This window comes from Ursus americanus, chromosome 7 (genome assembly GCF_024610735.1).
Source record: "Ursus americanus isolate L20-20 chromosome 7, mUrsAme1.1.p, whole genome shotgun sequence".
Taxonomy (NCBI): Eukaryota; Metazoa; Chordata; class Mammalia; order Carnivora; family Ursidae; genus Ursus; species Ursus americanus.
Genome location: NC_142133.1, coordinates 29260722 through 29276275, shown reverse-complemented (window position 1 = coordinate 29276275; position 15554 = coordinate 29260722). Strand labels below are relative to the sequence as shown.

The 15554-nt window shown below is 37.3% G+C and overlaps 1 protein-coding gene across 1 annotated transcript in view; it reads right to left on the bottom strand.

Annotated features, from left to right (window-relative positions):
* LOC123785973 (uncharacterized) overlaps positions 1-15554 on the bottom strand; it is a 176709-nt gene that overhangs the window by 75852 nt on the left and 85303 nt on the right. Inside the window, exon 5 of the mRNA XM_087863907.1 lies at positions 13509-13599. Coding sequence (XP_087720033.1) covers positions 13509-13599 — 91 coding nt within the window. The remainder of the gene's footprint in view (positions 1-13508; positions 13600-15554) is intronic.

Sequence of the window (15554 nt, the reverse complement as noted above, 5' to 3'; positions counted from 1 at the left end):
AGAGACTGCTTTCTCAAGGACTCTGGGTGGGTACCGTGGGCCCTGCGGAACACATGGGAGCCAGGGATGTCTCAGAACCGCCATGGAACCTAGAAACTCATCTCCTTGCCCTCATGTTTAAGTCTATACAGAAATCTTCCCAGACAGCCTTAAGTGGATTTTTTTTTTTACACCATAAAGTGATTATTAAGTTTTCCTGTTTATTCTTTGGCTAGCTGGGGTTTTTTTTTTTTCCTTTTTTCTTTCTTAATTATCTCTTAGATGACATTTACACTGATTAACACCAGGCTGCTGTAAGTCAAAACACTGGGACAGTATTTCTCCTAACAGGAAGCACATAAATGAGATGGATTAAAATAAACAAGGTATACCCACCTGTGCATACTATCCTAAATCTTTCTGGCTTTATGTGCAGCTCCCCTGACCCATTTTATCTTACTTTCTAATTTAAGCCATTTCCAGAAAACTATGCATGAACCAATCTAGTCCGTCCCAGGCCTGCCGTTGCTGGGTTCCCAGCCCTTTCCACAGTGAGGGTGCCCCTGTGCCAGTGTTTGGACAGAACCTAAATTCTTTATTTTTGGTAAGGTGTTACACTTTACATGTATTCAATAGAAATGTGTGTGTATTGTGTTTTTGTTTTGTAAAGGTGAAGTTTTCTAGTGTGTGTGTGTGTGTGTGTATATATATACATATATATATGTGTATATATATATGCCAGTTATAGATATATAAATTATATATATACCATATAAATATGGTATATATACGTGTGTGTGTGTGTATATATATATATATATATAGTGTGTGTGTGTGTGTGTGTATATATATATATATATATATATATACAGTATATGTATATATATGTAAATTATGTTGTTTACCAGCCACGCAGTGTGTGGTATTTTGTTGAAGCAGCCCAAACAGATTAAGACACAGCACATAGCATATATAAAAACTTAGATATAAAAGAAAACATGGTGCATGCACAGAACTGAAGAAAGGTCTGGAAGGCTGGAATGTAGACAATGGGATAGGGAATGTCAAAAGATGAGGATGGGGTATAGGCAGGAGTCACATCATACAGAGGGCCCTGAGGGCCATATTCAGAAGTTGGGTCTTTATTCTAAGAGTAAAGGAGAGTCACCAAAGGGTTTTAAGAATGCGAGTGACATAATCCAATGAATGTTTTAAAAGATTATTCTGGTTGCAGCAAGGGTAATGGATGTAAATAGGACAGAAATATCAATTAGGAGGTTATTGCGGAAAGCCAATTAAGAGCTCACAGATAGCTAAGTGAGGCGGTGCTAGTGGAGATGAACAAAAATCAGATGGATCTGAAAAATGTACAGGACATTATGAAGAAGACAGAGTCAAAGCTGCTGCTCAGGTGACAGGCTTGGACTGCTGAGAGGATGGTGGAGCCAGTCCCTGAGAAAGGGATACAGAGAGAGGGTAAGCCTCCGGGGAGTCAGGTCAGTTTTAGCAGTCTGTGGAGCAATGCTTTCTGTGCCCTGCTTTCTATCTCGTTGTCTCACCTCTGATCTCCATGCAGCTGGGGGGGAACAGGTCCCTGCACTATGACAGAATCCCATCTTTGCTGTCCTGCCTCACAGCTTTCTCTCAAACTAGGGAAGTCCATTCAAGTCTGGCAAAGGTACAGTCCTGAAGTGCCTCAAGTTACCATTTCCTGGGGCGTGATCTTCAACCAACGGGTGCTGGGAGCTGGTGGATAATGCCCCAACCACCTTTCCTTCTGAGTGACAATTCTGAGTCACAGGGACAGTGATTACTGGTCTACGCTCACAATGATTACCAGTCAGTCATGTATCAGCGTTTCCTCCTTCTCTTACTATTCCTGCTCCTCACTCCTTCTTCCTGGAACTATCCTCCCAAATAAACTTCATTCATGTAAGCCCTTGTCCCAAACTGTAGTTGAGGGAGGGGGAGTCAAACTGAGAAATATGTCTGTAGCACTTCAAGGTGAAGATCCAAGTTAGGCCCTCAGGAAAAGAGATATGGAGTAGAAACATAAATGTGTGTTTTCTTCCCAAAAGAGGCTGAAAACATAGCAGTAGATGAAATCATCCAATGAGAAGAGAAAGGGGCCTATAAGGGAAACTTAAGGAACAGTAACGTTTCAGGCTCGGGCAGAAGAGACAAGGAGACTGACAAAGGGATGACCAGAGAGAATGGAGAGGAACCGAGGAGGCTTGCAGACATGGAAGCCCAGGGAAGAGAAAGATTCAAGAAAAAGGAGTGCTCAGTAGTGTCAAATGCTATTGAGAAGTTAAAAAAAAAAAAAAAAGTACAGAGAAGTAGCCATCAGGTTTAGCAAACAGAGGTCAGTGATAACTTGGTGAGAAAACAACTCTAAAGCATGATAAGGCTTAAGCTAGGTTACACAGAGTTGAGTGTTCATGGGGAAGTGAGAATATGAACAGACTGAATATGGGGAACCCTTTTAGGAAGTTTGGTTTTAATGCGGGAGGAGAAAGTCGAGGAGATAGCTGTCGAATGACGTTAAGGGTGTGTATATGGGGGCGCCTGGGTGGCTCAGCCGTTAAGCATCTGCCTTCGGCTCAGGTCATGATCCCAGGGTCCTGGGATCGAGCCCCGCATCGGGCTCCCTGCTCGGCGGAAAGCCTTCTTCTCTCTCTCACACTCCCCTTGCTTGTGTTCCCTCTCTCGCTGTCTCTGTCAAATAAATAATAAAATCTTTAAAAAAAAATAAAAGGGTGTGTATATGTTAAGATAGGAGAAACTTGAGCCTGTCCCAACTGTTTAAGCTCATAAGAAGCTAGGCAGAGAAAGAGGTTAAGGTAGGGGAGAATTAGGGATAATAAAGATAATGAGCTTCTGAAAAAGAAAGGATGAATTCCAAGGAGATAGATTAGATTTGGTCTGAAGGAAGGGTTTGCCTTCCATGGAAATGGTATTGTGGTTACTTGCTTATTTCAGAAATGATATAGACAGATAACTCCAAAGCATGGCCACAGTCCTTTTGTGCTAAATTGTCTTAATCTAATAAATTTTAATTGAATTTAGCCACTGATAATACTTGATAACAAATACATATGCATATATATGCCCATCAACTAATTTACTGGATGCTGCCATGATATTAAGACTAGAGTCTTTCAGATGTTACACGGATATTTGCTTGATGTGGGTGAAAAACCCTTGTTTCTCAGGTGAGGGAGAGAAAGGAAGCACTATTAAACTTCAGTCTAGCAATCTGGCATCATGTAACCTCATGTGCCTTTTTCTAGGCGAAGTCAGCAAGTCATTTACTGCTTGGTGGTCTGTTCTTCATTTATACACTGAGACTAGTAAGTATTTATGATACGAACTATTCCTGGATATTGGTCACAAGTTAAACTTCCTTAAGTTAAACCTTTATTATCTACAAGCTTATAAAGGAAGATAGTGTTCCTGAAGACAACTATCACAACAATTCTCTAAGTTTGTAAAGAGAATGTCAAAGTTTTTAATGATCCTTTTGGAGGATTCTTCTTTACTCACTGGCTGAGGCTTCTTAATATACAAATCCCAAAAAGTTCTAACTAAAGGTATTTTATTTCTCTGATAAATCTCCCTGAAGCAAGTAAATGCTTCAGTGCTCTGAAGACCTTCAAACTGTGATCAAAATTAGGGCCATCTGTCTAAAAACTATCACTGCACATTCAGTGGGTAGAAATTTCCTTGAATGTTAACATTTTCCTTATTGTGGTGTTCTCTTCCTTTTTTTTCTCCTCCTGCATCTCCTCATCCTGTTCCCATCTCTGCTCCTGATTTTATCATCATTATATACCCATAGCACACAGCAGCCTTCATCTTTAGTAGACTTTGTAGGCCAATTATTTGATGCTACTCTACTGGTTCTTGTGGCTTCTCTGAATGTTTTGCCAGCTATCCTCTGAAAGTGATCCAATGAGCTTTTACTTGCTATAAAAACTTTGACGTCTTCATGTAGCTCTTTTTCAATATAAATGAACAATGCCTTTGGAAGAGCACTGGCTAATTCAAATGTATATGGATTTGTTTCACCTACACCTGCATCCATAAAATCAAGTTTTTCTACCTTACTTCTAAGCACCAATCAACATAAAAGCAGCTTTAGTTTCCTTGTTACCTGGGATGAGAGTCACAGGAAGTCGCATGGCGAGATTTGGCCAATATGAGTAGAGTAACATTTATAATAACAAAGGTCAGAGAAGCAAAGGTCTAAAGTGAAGCAATTGTGAGACAAGAGCCATCTGTACCCTTCTATCAGTGTTGATTGTGCTTTAAAAAGTACAAAACCTTATATGGATGGGAGGAATTATTGTAACCCAAACCTGTGTCATACACACAAAAACACACAAACCAAACAGCACTCGTGCGTGGCTCATACAGGTCTGTGTAGTTAGAATTTGAAAACTTTTCCATAAAAATCACTGGCTTCTCATTGCTTTAAAAAAGCGTCTTGGTCACCACAGAAGAGGAACACTAAATGAACAGTGTACCTATGACTAGGAAAGGAGCTGCTCTTCCTCCAGGCTCCTCCCTAGGCGCCCTCCGTCCCTATGCATCAACCACCATCTATCTCTCCAGCCTTTTGCAGAGCTCACTGTCTGCAACTCTGGAATGACATCTCTCGGCTTGGAGTCTTGGGGCTTGAAAAATTCTGACAGACACCCATGAAAGTACAAATAGCACCGTACCATTCAAATCTTCTAGCTCAGTGACAGACTGTTAAATAAAAAAGTTTGCCCCTCCCAAAAGCTTTTAAAGGATCAGTGTTCCCTTTGTTTAAATACAAAAGAAGGAAAGAAAAACCGAGCTAACTTGCTATAAACAAAGCAATTTGAAATTCTAGTCACATTCTGAAAAAAGTCAAGGGATCATTTTTCCACAGGAACCCCCTATTAATGCCTCTTGTGACTTTCAGGAAGGCTTCAGGCAGTAGAATGCCTCAGAAATTCAATATGGGTTTTGCTGTCCCACCTACTCCTGTAGTGCCAGACTGCCAAACTGGGTCTGAGAAAGGAAGCCTCAAAGCAATTGCCAAGCCATTTCTCCCGTAAGTTTCCAAAAATTAACATAACATGGGGATGTTGGGTTCATTCATATGCATTAATTCAGTAATGTTTATTAAATCCCAACCATACCTGCATATATTCTCCCCTTCTCTTAGCCGCCCATGATTTGCTTCTAGTGTTTCTTCCATCACTAGAACAACAGCTACAGTAACAGCCACAGGAATTTTCATTGGAACAAACATGATCAATAGCCCTTATAATTTTCATGAAAGTTTAAATAAGAAAAAATAGAAAAGCAAAAAATATGCTTCCCTTGAATCCTACCGAGATTCACTTCCATGCTTATTTCCATTTTTAGTTACTTGAAAGACAGTTCATATATTTTTTTGAGTTCCCATCAAAGACTAAACTATAAGAAACAGACTTTTGGACCTGAGTTTGGTATGATGCTTCCTAGTTTACAGAGCACCTTTGTATTCTTGATTTCCTTTCGTCTACACAATAACTGCTGGGGAGGCATTATTGTAGATGAGGAAATCGAATCTCAGAGAATTCAACTGCCACAGCTAGGAAGTAACAACACTCAAAACGGACCGTATGACGCTTTCCACCACCCCATGTTTCCTTAGGTAGATGAATACAAAGATAATAAGACTTAAGGAGTGCTAATATGTGAAAAGCTCCACTATAAAAAATATAGAAGGATGGGGCGCCTGGGTGGCACAGCGGTTGGGCGCCTGCCTTCGGCTCAGGGCGTGATCCCGGAGATCCGGGATCGAGCCCCACATCAGGCTCTTCCGCTATGAGCCTGCTTCTTCCTCTCCCACTCCCCCTGCTTGTGTTCCCTCTCGCTGGCTGTCTCTATCTCTGTTGAATAAATAAATAAAATCTTTAAAAAAAAAAAATATAGAAGGATGAAAAAGTGAGAGCATCAGAAAAAACACCTTAAAAAGACAATCCTGGTTTTTTTATACACACACATCACTGTGTATAGTTTTTTAAATTATAATCTATTTTTCCTCTAACAGATCTGATCATGTTAATACACTGGAAAAAAACTAAATAAAAACCATTTTAACTAATGTGTGCTTCTATTGATTTTTTTGTGGTGGTGTTAATACTGGAGCTGCTTGTAGGCTATCTTCTCACACATAATAATTATTATTTACTGATGGCAAAGCTCTGTGGATGCAACCAAAGTGTCAGGGACATAAAGAAAAGCCTGTTTAAATGATCTGCGAAGCAGGGCCACAGCTGTAACTTTGTCCTGGCAGAGCCTGTCAAGTAAATAGCATGATCTTTTCAAACACAGCCATATTATTTTCTTCCTGGCATTTGTAATTTGTTAAAATGCTCAGTGTACATGCCTTTCTTTCTAATAACAATGGCAAATGGCCAATCTCTGTACTTATCTCTTGCACACACATTACTTCTATGTATATTTGATCTAGTTTCTATGTTTGAAGGAGATATGTGTATACACACACACACACACACACACACACACACAAATGTACCTAGCTGCAAATTTTAAACAGCATTCTGTGACTGGTATGATATAACCTATAACTCAGTGATGTAACACTCAAAAATGCCAAATAAAACAATTTCATTGAGATGCTATAAAAGTAGCCCAAGATCAACTGCTGGATCTTAGAATTAAAACACACACACACACACACACACACACACACACCCCATGATGCTTCAAAACTGCTGATATTTGATTTTGTAAGACATACTCCATCTGATATTTATAGGCTTAATCTTATTGCCAGAGCCCCAAGAGCGTCTGTCTGGGATCCCAGCCATTGTCTACCAACTTATTTGTACCTTGGTAGATATGTGAATATCCAACAGTTTTCTAATTTAGAAACGATGGGTGGATTTTCAGTAACTCTTATTTTATTTATAACTCAGAGATTAGATACTAAAACAGGAGCCACCTAACATCACTGCCAAAAAAACTGATCTTTAATATAAATCCCTTTAGGCATGACTTTTTTCCACATACAGTTATACAATCTTAGGATTTGACAAAATCTTGAAGGTTATTGAAGCCAACCATTCTTCCCAGCCAATTCAGTGCATTGGTTAAGAGTTGGGGCTCTGGAAACAGATTGCCCAGGCCTGTCACACTTACCATCTATGTGATACCAGGCAAGCCTTCAAACTCTCCAAGCTTCTGTTTCATTTGTTAAATGGGAATAAAATAGGACGTCCCTCCTTGGGTTGCCATAATTAAATGAGACAGCACGTGGCTTGGTACATGTACAGTGGGCTTTTTAGTTCCTATGACATGAGGGAATCCTACAGTTATCTTTACACATGGTCACTCAGCCTTTGGTTGAAAACCTCCAGTGACAAAGAATCTTCCACTTCCTATGGCATACCTCTCCCAATTCTGAATCATTTGGACTCTTAAAAGTTCTGCCACAGGGGTGCCTGGGAGGCTCAGTCAGTTAAGTGTCTGCCTTTGGCTCAGGTCATGATCCTGAGGTCCTGGGATTGAGCCCCGCATCACATCAGGGCTCCCTGCTCAGCGGGAAGCCTCCTTCTCCCTCTCCCTCTGCCATCCCACCACCCCTCCCCACCCGGCTTGTGCTCTCTGGCTCTCTCTTTCTGTCAAATAAATAAATAAAATCTGGAAAAAAAAAAAAAAAAAAAAGATTCTGCCAGAGCTTATATCTGTCTTCCTCTTGCCTCTTAGTGACCCCGATTATACTTCCTTGGACCTTTCAGGAAAAAAAAAAAAAAATCCGTTCTACATAACAATTTTCCTTTAAGTAGCTCAAGACAAGATAATTTGGCTTTTTCCTCCCATGAGTCTTTTCCCCCAGTTAAATATTCCCAAATCTTTTCTTCATGTGCCATGTTTTCAAAGTTCCCTCCTCATCACTACCATGATTATTCCCATATAAATGTCTTCTGGTTTATGTTCATATGATGTTCTTAAAAGGTGATACACAAGCTAATGAAATAGCCCAGGTAAGGACTAAGTTAAAAGCGTATGAAATTCTGATTCTGAATAGTGACAGCTTTATTTCTTCATTCTCAATCTTTATATCTTTTATTCCTTTTTATTGTCTTGTCTGGTTCAGTGCTGAATAAAACTGGGATCAAGGGGCAGGCAGTAGTAAGTATCCTTGTCTTTTTTCTTTTATTTATTCTTTATTTATTTATAGTAAGCCATACACCCGACATCGGGCTTGAACTCACAATCCCAAGATCAGGAATTGCATGTTCCACTAACTGAGCCAGCCAGGTGCCCCTGCCTTTTTGACTCAAAGGAAGGCTTGTGTCAGCAAGCCCCACCATGTCAAGCACATTTTGGGAAAACTTGTGCTAAGCCCTACTGGAAATGGAAGTGAGACCACGGGAGGGATAGAGGTTTTCTGTAAAAGGTATAATGCCTGTGATGTTTGCATCAGACAACCTCAAAGAAAAACAAACTGTTGAAGTTGTATTTTTCATACTCTGTTTCACTATAAAATTGTCTACCTTATCTTGAGGATGAGAATTTTTGATTACAGATTCCTCAACAATTGTTGAAATACAAGCCAATAAAATATACAATGTCAAGCACATCTAAATCAAACATACGCTGAGGTTTGATTATTTTGACAGTGTTATAGGACTATAGCTTTGCTGGTTCTGGACCCTAAGCTTTAGTAACAAAGCCTAAGATTCCAATAGTTTTTTGGCAGCCAAAGCACACTAATGCTAGCAGCCTCAAAGCTCCCCCATCCAGAAATTATGTAATTGGTATTGAGAACCCAAGAGCTGGTCTGTAGTCTATTCATATTAAATATCACGTGACAGAAGATATAGGCAAATAGTTATATAATTGGAGAATATCTTTGTAAGTAAAACATAAAAGGCAAAAACAATAAAGTGATTGACAGATTTAACTTAAAAATTAAAATCTTCTTTGTGCCAAAAAAAAAGTTCATAAACAAAATACAGATAACAGACTTGGAAGAAATATTTGCAACATGTATTTCAAAAAAAGGTTAATGTATTTAATATACAAAAGCTCTTAAGAAACATTAAAATACATACTGTAATTGAAAAATGGACAAAAGACATGAACATAAATGTCTCAAAACAATAAATACAAATGGTCAATATAGATATGAAAAAATGTTCAGCTTTACTAGTATTCAAAGAAAATAAAAATAAAGCAAGACTCTAATTTGTGCTTATAAAATTGGCAGGAACTTTGAAAATCATAATATCCAATGGTGAAGCAACAGAGAAATAAGCCAAGATTCTTATACACTGCTAGGAGTTTATCAGAAAGAAATAACGATAACAGTCTTCCAACAATAATGCCATAAGAATATTTCTAGTAACTTAAAGACAAGAAGTGCAGTGGTGGGGCAAACATTCTGATTGCCTAAGTATAGTGTATTGATTAAATAATAATGGCATAGTCATCCAATTGAGAGAATAATATTTAAAGATTTGGAAAAATGTTTATAATTGTAAGCAAAAAAAAAAAAGTTAGAAAACAGTATTAGAGCATTATCCTGGGAGGAGATTGGGTAAATAAATGATGGTGTATTAAAACGATATTGTAAAATCATATTTAGTGATTTAGAAATGTTTATGATTTCTAAGTGACAATGTTTTAAAAAAGAGTATTAAATTATTACCCTAATTATAATTTCCACAAAAAAATAGACTGTAAAAAAGAGAATCATTTTCTCAATATTTGGCAATAAGATGTATTATTTTTGTAAAAAAGAAAATGTTTTTTTTAATGTTATCTTGTTAGACTTAGCCATTGTTCCAGGTTGTAGGATCCTGCTAAACAATGTGTTTTTCCTCAGTGAATTTATAAGCTTGCTTTCAACAGAGGTAGTGATAAAAATGTTAAATAGAACAAGGTCAAGGGGAGAACCTTATATTAAAAACAAAAATAAAAATAAAAATAAGGTAAAAAACAACCTCCCTCAAGGCTGGAGCAATTCATTGATTAGTATCCTTTGGGTATACTCACTTAATAAGTTTCTAATTCACTGATTTACACTCACATTTAGTGAAAATTTCTCAATCTTGTCCAAAGGTATTACATGTCTTAATGAACTACTTTGCCAAGCTCAGATACACATTCAGCCACACTCCCTGATACATTAGTCTCTTGATTAAAAGAAAGACAGACTCATTTAGGTCACCATAAGAAATGAAGTTTCTTACAAGATTACATGTTCAGTACATAGAACTAAATAGATCCCAGGAACCAAGGCAGTTCTGGCAAAAATATGCCCTTTCCATCTATCTTTTGCTTCTGTACAGGATTTGCTTTGCTCTCCTTTTGAAACTGATTAACCAATCCCTTCCCATTGTCCCACTCCAAATCACAGAGATAATCTGATTAGCCACCACTGTGCAAAGAATAGTCCAACCCTGTTTCCCTGAGCAGAAGGTTGTGGGTGAGTCATTTTCATCTAGAAGGAAACACTGAGGAGGGTAGGCACTGTGACTACTGTGTCTGATATTACTGCTTTGCTAGTTCTAGCAAAAAAGAAAGGGAGGTTTGAATGACATGATTTGTTCATATTAAACATACTCTGCCTAATAATCACTAACTTTGTTTTTAAATATACTCACAGAGAGGAAAAAAAGATAGAGAATACATTTTAAAAGCACAAGGGATATATGGAATGCAGTGAAAAAGTCTAATTTTAGATGTAATTGGAATTCTAGATATGGAAGAAAGAAAGAGAAAATGCGAAGTAATATTAGAATAAATAATGGCCAAGAATTTTCTAAATTCCAATATATATCAGCCACAAGACATGCAATGAACCTCAAGAGATATGAACTTTAAAAAATTACAAATTTACATCTAGACATATCAGTCAAACACTGAAAACCAAAGACAAAGTAAAATCTTCAAAGTAGTCAGAGAAAAAGATACAATACTTTCAAAGGAATGAGAATGAGACTGACAGCTGACTACTCATCAGAAATAATGAAATGGTATGAGAGACAATGGTATGTCATCGTTAAAGATTCTGCCAACTGAGAATTCAATACCCAGCGAAATATTCTTCAAAAATGAAAGCAAAATAGACATTCCAGACCAACAAAATCTGAGAGGATTTATTACTAGTAAACTGATACTGAAAGCAAAAGGGAATATAATCCCAGAGAGAAGGACAGAAGTGCAAGAAGGAATAAAGAGCAATAGAATAAAAACCTGGGTAAATCTAAATGAACATTAACTACATAAAACAATAATTATAACACATTATGGGATTTCAACTGTAAGTAGAATTAAATGTGATAATATTAACACAAAAGGCAAGACAGGGGCAAGTATAGTGCTCTATAGTCCATACATTGTCTTGGAAATGGTAAAGTATTCATGTGTATTGGATTCAAGGATAACCACAAAAAGAATAATAAAGAATGTATATCTAACAAGCAAATAGGAGGAGGCATAAAATAATTTAAAGTAAATCCAAAGAAAACAAGAAAGGAGAGGAAAGGGAACATACAAATGTGGGAAAAATAGAAAACAAGATGATTGATTTAAACCCAGATATCTTAGTAATTATTTAAAATGTAAATGGACTAAAATAGTCAATTAAAAGACAAAGATTTTCAGACTAGATTGGAAAAAAAAAAACCTATATACTGCTTACAAGAGATACATCTTGTTGGAGATAAGATGGAAAAAAATATACTATCAAACATTTACCAAGAAACCTAAAAGAGCACACTGTAAAGCAAAAGCATTTCTAGAGTTAAAGAAGGACATTTTATGCTAATAAAAGGCCAATTTACCAGGAAGGCATAACAATTCTAAATTTCCAAGTTCCTAAAACATCATTTCAAAATATCATAAAGCATATTGACAGGACTAAAAGGAGAAATGGACAAATTCACACCTAGAATGGAAGATTTTTTTTTTTTTAAAGATTTTATTTATTTGACAGAGAGAGAGACAGCCAGCCAGAGAGGGAACACAAGCAGGGGGAGTGGGAGAGGAAGAAGCAGGCTCCCAGCGGAAGAGCCTGACGTGGGGCTCAATCCCAGAACTCCGGGATCATGCCCTGAGCCGAAGGCAGACGCTTAACGACTGAGCCACCCAGGCGCCCCGTAGAATGGAAGATTTTTAACATGCCTTTCTCAGTGACTGACAGAACAAACACAGTCTCAGGTTTTGAAAGATTTGACTAACATATTTAATAAACATGACCTGGTTGGACTGACATAGAATGTTTCTATTAGTCAGTGTTCCCCAGAGAAAAAGAACCAAAAGGAGACATAGAAATAGAGACATATATGGAGATTCATTATAGGAGTTGGCTCACTCAGAATTATGGAGGCAGAGAAGTTCCACAATCTGCCATTTATAAGATGGAGAACCAGGAGAGCCAGTGGCACAATTCAGTCTAAGTCTGAAGTAATTCAGGGGAGCCAATGTAAATTTGAGTCCAAGACCAAAGGCCAGAGAACCACAGGGCCACTGATAGAAGTCCCAGAGTCCAATTCAAGGACAGGAAAAGAGGGATGTCCCAGCTCAAGAATAGAGAGAGAAAAGCCACCTTTCTATCCCCCTTTTATGTTTCTTTCAGGCCCTAACAGGTTGGTGAAGGGAGATCTCCCCAGTCTACTGAATCAAGTACTAATCTCTTCCAGAAACACCCTCACAGACATGCCTAAAGGCATGTTTTACCAGCCATCTGGGCATCGCTTAGGACAGTGAAATTGACACAAAAAAATTAAACATCACAACACTGAATCCAACAACTGAAGGAAATACATTCTTTTCAAGTGTACCTGGACATCTCTCAAAATTGACCATATGCTGTGTTATACGCAACTAATGAATCATCAAACTTTACATCGGAAACCGGGGATGTACTGTATGGTGACTAACATAATATAATAAAAAATCATTAAAAAAAAATTGACCATATGCTGGGCCATAAAGCAAATCTCAACAAATATCAAATGACTGGAATAAGTAAACTGAGTATGTTTTCTGATCATAATGGACTTAAGCTAGAAATCAAATTTAAAAAGGAAGATGGGGCGCCTGGGTGGCTCAGTCAGTTAAGTATCCACCTCTTGATTTCAGCTCTGGTCATGACCTCAGGGTCCTGGGATGGAGCCCCATGCCGTGCGGTTCCGCACTTAGCAGGGAGTCTGCTTGTCTCCTTCTCCCTCTGCCCCTCCCTCTCTGCTTTAAAAGCAACTTTCTTGAGGGCTTTTCTCTAGACTTTGAGAGAAAGAAGTAACTCCATCTCTTCCTTTATAGTGAGAATGGGGTGAAGAGAGGGAATACAATATCCTTACAAATATTCTACTTCACAAAAGGCTTCTCCATTCACTCTTATACTTCAGGGAGTAGGGATGGGGTAGTTTGGGGAATTTCTGATGGTAGGGCTGTTTCACTATAGTAACATTTCTTAGTAGGCTGGCCTAACCATAGGAGGTCCCTGAATTTAGAATATGTGAACTTACCACCTTCTGTGCACAGCTTTGCGACTTGGCCAGGCCCAGGGAATATCTCTGTTGACATCCTATTACACTTGTCTCCAACCACCTGGAACTTCTGTTAATCATCACAGCATGCATTGAAAAAAAAGAGAGAGAGAGAGAGAGAACAATTCTGTATTAACTAAAAATACAGTAGGAAAGGGAATGGGATACAGGAATAATTGCAATGATTTTCTATTTGGCAAACCAAATTTACCTTCAAGAAAATTTGGAGAGCTGTGTTATTCATCTACATAAACACAATAAATAATTCAAATTTATTTGAACTCTTTACGTATGTGTACACTTTTTAATACCCAATTGTCCATTTACTGGATTTCTACTCTTACAACCTTGATGTGATGGGGGGTTAAAACGGAACATGACTAAGCAATGTGTAGCATGGTCTTACAGACAAAAGTACACTATGTTAAAAGCACAGGATCGCAATTTATAACAAGCATGAGGTTACAATGTGTCAATATTTAGTGCAGGGGGCAATATTTTACTATAGTCAACACAAGGTAAAGATTAATTTTCTTCTAGAAAGAAAAACATGATGTACATTTTACACAATGTAATATAAAAATATTATTAGTACAGTAATACTATCATTCCTAAAAATGGAATTTATTACTTAGTCAATAAAATGGCTACAGATCTGAGGTTTCCTGAAGCAGTTTTTGCTTTGCTGATCTTCCCAGGTTTGTCATTCCCATCTCCCACAGAGTTTGATGCATGGAACAGCTGTTTGCCGTAGCAGGTGAGCAGTGTGCTTGTATAACACAAAGAAATGCCACAAAACCAAAAAACTGTAATATATACAGCATCTTAAAAGGGAAAGAATTTTCTAATAAAAATGTTCAATGAGGATGCCTTCGAAGACAAAATATTAAAGTCAGCCTTCAAATATCACTTAATGTGATAAGAAAAACTCCTTTCAAGAGATTTGACTTTCTGTGTAATTCATAGCCTGATTCTTTCTTATAAACTTTTGAAAAATATTATGAATAGAATATACTGTACTTCAGATTCAAAAAGCTTTTGATTATCCATTAACAACTTCAAGATTATAAGATTACATTTCGGGTAATTTAGAGTAAGATTTTTTAAATGTGGATGGTGACGTAGAATCATATCTGAAGATGTCATACCCAAATATATATTTTTTAGATTTATATGAATTCTTAGAAATGTCTCACAGATCATTTTAAGGCAATAAATTGAATAACATGTTCCCTGTACAATATTGTTTCTAAAGTCTTTATAGCATCAAAAGGTAAGAATTTATATCTTTATTATGCCAAGGAGTGATTTAAATAACTCCCCAAATCAGCTTCCTGTCACATGAGATAATACATTATGGCCAGACAACTTTGCCTCTTGTCAAAGAGGAAGAAACTATTCCAGTAGGCTCAGAATTTTTGTGAAAATAAATATTTAGGAAGGTAGACCATAGCCCAGTGAAAAACATTAAGCAATTATTGGAGAAGAAACTATTACTCTGACCAACAATATTCATACAAAAAGTTAACAGTTTAATTTATAGGGTTATTTATTAATCTTTCTGGGAATGATACGCATGATTTTAAGAATGAAGATTCCATACTGCTCTTTAGATTCTGAGTAACAGGTGTAGGATATGGGAAACTCAAATTGTATTAGTCTCTTGATTCCATGAAAGTGAATTCCCTTCTTCGTTCTTCAGTATTTCACTAATGTGATTGCCTATAAATATTGTGCGCATCAGGTAACAAAATAGTGTTTGGAAGGTTTTTTTCAGCCCATTGGACCATTTGTGACATCAATAATGACGGGATTCTTTTTAAAACCAAATTTTTTTCCTCTTAAAACTCTTCTTTAATATATTTTTGTGCCATCATTGCCTTATTCCCTTTATTCCTTTCCAGTTTATCTTAATACGATTTATTTCAAACCAGGAAATTCTCTTTAAGAGAATTCACTCAGGCTTTTGATAAATTTGGTTAACACACATGTCCTGGTTTATGGTTAATCACATCCACTGTCTTT